This window comes from Branchiostoma floridae, unplaced genomic scaffold (assembly GCF_000003815.2).
Source record: "Branchiostoma floridae strain S238N-H82 unplaced genomic scaffold, Bfl_VNyyK Sc7u5tJ_1560, whole genome shotgun sequence".
NCBI classification, from domain to species: domain Eukaryota; kingdom Metazoa; phylum Chordata; class Leptocardii; order Amphioxiformes; family Branchiostomatidae; genus Branchiostoma; species Branchiostoma floridae.
Window position 1 is genome coordinate 498,401 of NW_023365758.1, and position 6,000 is coordinate 504,400.

Genomic DNA, 6,000 nt, shown 5'->3' on the forward strand with positions numbered 1-6,000 from the left:
AGACACACTGGCGAAAAACCCTACATGTGTGGAGAGTGCGGATTCAGGACCCCTGACAGGTCTTCCTTAACCAGACATATGAGAAGACATTCAGGTGTAAAACCTTATAAGTGTGACCAGTGCGATTATTCCGCTGCACAGAAATTTGCCTTGTACAGACACATGGCTAAGCACACTGGAGAAAACCCCTTTATTTGTGGAAAGTGTGGATACAAGACGAATATCCTATCTAGCTTAACCAGACATATGAGAACACATACAGGCGAGAAACCATATAAGTGTGACCAATGCGACTTTTCTGCTACAAGGAAAAGGGATCTAAACAACCACTTGGCCAAACACACTTCCCAATGATCTAGTTGACAGTTGTAGATACAGGAAGGTTGACAGGCATAGTTATAACTTATCCAAAAACAGGCAAAAAGTACAGATGGGGAAAGTGTTCTTCACAAAACAGTACAACACGCATGAAGTGCTACATGTGTGTTTTTTGTTTTTTTATTGGGATTTCCATTACTGATATGATATAGTGTACCACTTTTCTTTCTGGAATCTTTCTCTGTGAACAAGGCTGACGGAGTCGGCTGAAAATTTGGGGTAAGTCCCAATTAATCTTAGTGTTGGTTAAGTAAAGTTTAGTTTTTCCACAATGTCATTTACCAACACAGATGAACTTTCATGCTGAGATGGAACTTACATTTGGTGAAGTTCAGCTAATTTTGAAATGTGCCGCTCTGTTATAATGTAAATCATACCCCCAGTTTGAACGCGTCTTGTATATAAACCTGTTCTATCATAGGATTTCATAGTTTCTGTTAAAAAATCAGGCCATCTGGAAGAAAAATTCTCTATAAAACATTTACATTTACTGTTGTGTATCTTATACCATTATTACTAGCAGAAAGTGTTTTGCTCATATTTAGCGGAATTTCGATTTAATACTGTCGCCATTATTCTTATGTAGTACTACGTTTGTATACCATGTATATCTAATAATATATGCTGCATTGCTGATAGATTTATTAGGACTCGATGCAATCTGTATCTCTGTTATATTCTATCTGGCCCGTTCATCCCTCAATAAAAAGCGGCCAGCAAGCCGATTTGAGCTTCTCAGGAATAATAAAGATTCAAACAATGCATTAAATTAGCTTTTGTTTTATTTGTTAGTATTTTCATTAATTAGATATGATAATAGACGTAAGATGAAAAATAGAATAAGCTTGACTTTATCCGTATCTGTATCTGTATAGCCGGTATAACCGCCGTTTGGCGTAACACACCAGCTTCTGTATCTCTATCTGTATAGCCGGTATAACCGCTGTAACATTTGGTCTTAGTGGTAGGACTTGGGCATTACCTATACGTCAGTATGACGCGTCGATACTATACACTCTCACAAGAAGCCAAGGACCAGGGTTCGGTATACAGTTTGATGTGATCTTTATTACTACGACCGATTGTATACAGTTTTGGCAAGTGAACGGATGTAATGATACAGACTGGCTTAATACAAATAATACAAGATAAGATACCTGGACAGATGCGGTTGTCCTTGTCTCTGAGTCTACTTCTAGCCTAAGCGCGGCGGGGCGTGGCCAAGCTGACGCCAGGGCACGACCAGGGCCACGTGCTCTCACCACGTGACCCCTGGACCGCCCAACGTAATAATGAGATTTTCGGTGTAACACACCAGCTTCGCAGGCACGCGGCGCGACAACAACTGGTCTAATCAAGCTCAGATCGTGTACTTCGTGGAAAATATTTTGCGTTACTAGCGCATTATTCTGTCCTGCCCTCCCAAAATAGCCACTTCACTTGCACTTTGTTTGGTTGCAATAATCAGGTATGTCAACTTTGACCTTCGACCTTCACAGCGCGACAGGGGTCAACTTGCCTGTCCGCCATTTTTATTTTGTCGGAGTGTCACGCACACGGTTTCTTTGTCTCCAGTTTGAGGCCATTTTCAAGACAATTCAAGATTTCAACTATTAGTCAGCCCCACAAACCCATAGGTAAGACATTGTTTACAGCATTTCCACTCTTCGTATGCTAATCATTTGTCCTTTATTTCCGGAAGACAGTGATCGATTTCTATTAGTGGAAGTGATGGATCTGGAGGACTAAAAAACATTCTCAAAACATGTATGAGTAAAGTACCAGGATGCAAGTTCAGGCATTAGTAAAGATACAGAGCATTTTCTAGCCGTTAGATAGAAGAACAGCAAAAGCATGATAAAAATGTAACATTGACAAGGAATGATAAGGTCATATTTTGATAACTCGTTGAATCAAACAATCCCAGAGCATGAGTCCTTGTGGGAGGGTCTTTTAAAATCGTTCGTAACGATTTTTTCACGTGTGTTTATGTGTGTGTGAGTGTCTCCCTGTCTGTGTGTACTAGTGTATTTATTTGTGTGTGCTTGTGTGTGTGTGCGTATGCTTGTGTGTGTGTGTGTGTGTGTATGTATGTATGTATTTTAATATATGTCTGTGTATATGAGCTTGTGTTTTTGCATGTCTTCGTGTGTTACGCGTGTGTGTGATCTAGCGATTCTAGGACACTTAATATAACATGATGTATTTTCTGCACTACTAATCAAGGCGATTACAAACAGTATGGGGCTGTTCCCTGTCTATAAATGGAAGATTAATTTATTGTTGTTTTCAGAAATGGGCGAGAGAATCACCGATACTGTAATGGACGATCTGTCAGCCACACACCCTTGCGACGAGGCAAGCAGCATTGAGAAATCAGACACGGGAAGACAGCAAGACAACAAATGGGACATTCCATACGAGGAAAAGTGCGGAGAAGAATCTGACCCTCCTCCCACACAGGGTCGAACAGAGCAGACTGATATGCTTGAGGTGAAACGTACTGTGGACAAACGCTTCCTGTGTACGGAATGTGAGTTTAGGGCAGCCTCAAAGTCTAACCTGATAAAACACACAAGAACACATACCGGTGAGAAACCATATAAATGTGACCAGTGTGACTATGCTGCTGCACGTAAATACACTTTAGACATTCACATGGCTGGTAAGCACAGTGGCGACAAACCCTACATGTGTGGGAAGTGCGTATACACGACGGCTGAAAGGTCTCACCTATCCGTACATACCAGAAATCATACATGTGGGAAACCTTTCCAATGTGAGCAATGTGACTATGCCGCTGCAAGTAGAAGCACTTTAGACCGGCACATGGCTAAACACACTGGCGAGAAACGCCACCTTTGTAGTGAGTGTGGATACAGGACGGCTCAGAGATGTCGCTTAATCCAACATATGAGAAAACATACCGGTGAGAAGCCTTACAAGTGTGACCAGTGTGACTTTTCTTCTGCACATAAAGTTTCTTTACACCTACACCTTTCTAAGCACGCCGGAGAAAAGCCATTTATGTGTGGACAGTGCGAATATAGGACTGCTAGCAGGTCTCACTTATCTGTACATATGAGGAGACATTCAGGTGAAAAGCCTTATAAATGTGACCAGTGCGACTATTCTGCTTCACGTAAAGGTAGTCTAGACAAACACATGCATAGACACACCGGCGAAAAACCCTACATCTGTGGAGAGTGCGGATTCAAGACACCTGACAGGTCTTCCTTAACCAGACATATGAGAAGACATACAGGTGTGAAACCTTACAAGTGTGACCAGTGCGATTATTCCGCTGCACAGAAATTTGCCTTGGACAGTCACATGGCTAAACACACAGGAGAAAAACCCTTTATATGTGGGAAGTGTGAATACAAGACGAATGTCCTATCTAGCCTATCCATACATATGAGAACCCATACAGGCGAGAAACCATATAAGTGTGATCAATGCGACTTTTCTGCTACAAAGAAAAAGTATCTAAACAATCACTTGGCCAAACACACTTCTTAAGAAAACAACACACTTCTAAATGATATAGTTTACAGTTGCAGATAGAGGAAATTTTATCTAGAAACAGGCAAAAAGTACAGATGGAGACTAAAATCACAAATGTTATCATTGTGACTATTCTGCTTCATTGAGCAGTGGTCTACTTATGGTCAAATATACATGTGAGCGACCCTGCATGTATGGTATGCTAATCTATACCATAGACCTTGATAACTGTTGTTACAAACATAGATACTGCATGTCTCAATCAGAGTACAAGAAGCTGTATTAAATTTTGTACTTATTGTTGTAAATGGGAATTGATATACTTCAGGGAATGGTATTTAATGATTTGCTAACCGTAGATTTTTTTTCGTATTGACTTTATACTTATTTTACTTATATTATAACCATACATCGAAATATTGTAAGATCGTGTTTCATGCATTATTTTGATAATGCAGGGCTCGAAATACCACCTACATATGCAGGTTGGTGCAGGTAAAATTGGAGCTGTGCAGGTATTTCTAGTGTCTACCTGCACCTAACCTGCACTGGTCCATGTACTGGGTTTTATACACAAATGTCCTATGATGTAGGTGTGTATGGATTGATATCAGCTGCATTGATGAAGTATGAAAGAAAAAATAGCAATGCATGGTTTCTGAACAATTTTAGTATGATTCATAATTCCTAAGTTCAGAGTGCTGCAGGTAAAATTTGTCTGGTGCATGCAGGTAATTTTCAACGTTACCTGCACCAGTGCAGATATGCAAAAAAGTATTTCAAGCCCTGTAATGTGATATTTACCTCATGTGGGAAAATAAATTGATTTTGGGTATTGTTCGTAAGCATTGATTGTTTATTGTACATGTTATAATTTCCACCTATGTATATAACGTACTGATTTTGATTTGTTTAATTGCATTTTCTTTACAGTAATGTCAGCTGTTTTGGCATGTAACTGTATCATTTCATTTGTTATTCAATATAGTTTAGAGTATAAACACTTTTTTTGTAGAGTAGCAGTACTTAGCGCTCATCAGTTTTCATCCGTTTCCAAAAATAAAGTTTTCCACCATGCTTTGAACCGTACGAAACAGCTGTAAATGGAGCAAATTCATGCCGTAGATTAAAAGAAAAATATATCCGGAAACATACACTAATGTCAATGTCAATTCCAATGTAAAAGAAGAAGAATGCGAAAACAAAAGTTAAATATATATTGTTCGGCATTCAATATTTTGTTGTTGGCATTTGGTTAGCCTTCCATACCACTTAGATTTCATAATAAATGCACCTGGGGGGGGGGGGGGCAACCATTTTTATTCGCACCAGTTTTGGGATTCCCATAGGATGTAATGATTGTCATCCATATAATGAAATCAACATGGCCTAAATAAAGCTGCTTAAGTGGGTCCTTTGTTTTACTTGATTTTCTTGAGTAAACACTGGTGCCTCTTGTCTGAGAAGCTGGCAGACATAATATATTCCCACTCACGTTGCCTCAGTGGAGAGTTAAGGACTGGGGTGAGAAGACCGAGGCATCGTGGAATCCGAGATTCCATGCTTACCCGTAAAATACTTAGGGGGTGGGTGGGTGGGGGGGCTAAAAATTTGACTGCACTTCTTTCCCGTGCTCCCCCCATCTACTAATATCCTCTTCAGCAGAAAAGGTGAAGAATTGCTCCGAAACTTGATATCATGTGTTGCGCTCTGTTGTACAGGTATAACACAGAAAAGACACCTACACTTGAACAGAACTTTATTGCCCGACAATTGTACATGATATGGCAACTATCATTACACAAAGTACCAAATGACTGACACTTGGTTTTATTCCGACTGCTGTACCACATGAGAAAGAGCCATACACTCTTTGTGTCTGGCGGTAGGCTGTTCCAGACATTGGGCCCACGGTAGGCTATTGATCTTCTGAAGGTCTCTCGCTTAGGCTTTGGGACAACCAGTTGACTACTTGCTTTGGTTGTTCGTGTACTCTGGTCCCTGCAGTACACAAACATCTAGCGCATGTAGGGTGGTAGTCGCATATAACTTCGGAGCTTTGGATAATCCACACAGATCGGAGATATCCCTCTGGTGAAACATTCGGCGCTAGAA

General features: G+C 40.4%; 1 protein-coding gene across 1 annotated transcript; it reads left to right on the forward strand.

The window, feature by feature from the left end:
• The first annotated feature begins 1,887 nt into the window (after positions 1–1,887).
• On the forward strand, positions 1,888–4,473 carry LOC118408219 (zinc finger protein OZF-like). The gene is made up of 2 exons (XM_035808864.1): positions 1,888–2,015; positions 2,672–4,473. Exon 2 carries the CDS (start codon positions 2,674–2,676, stop codon positions 3,898–3,900), a length of 1,227 nt encoding a protein of 408 aa, XP_035664757.1. The 5' UTR covers positions 1,888–2,015; positions 2,672–2,673; the 3' UTR covers positions 3,901–4,473.
• Positions 4,474–6,000: the final 1,527 nt, after the last annotated feature.

Excerpts from the sequence above, each read along its gene's own strand:
- LOC118408219 (XM_035808864.1), top strand. The coding sequence starts at position 2,674 with ATGGGCGAGAGAATCACCGATACTGTAATGGACGATCTGTCAGCCACA.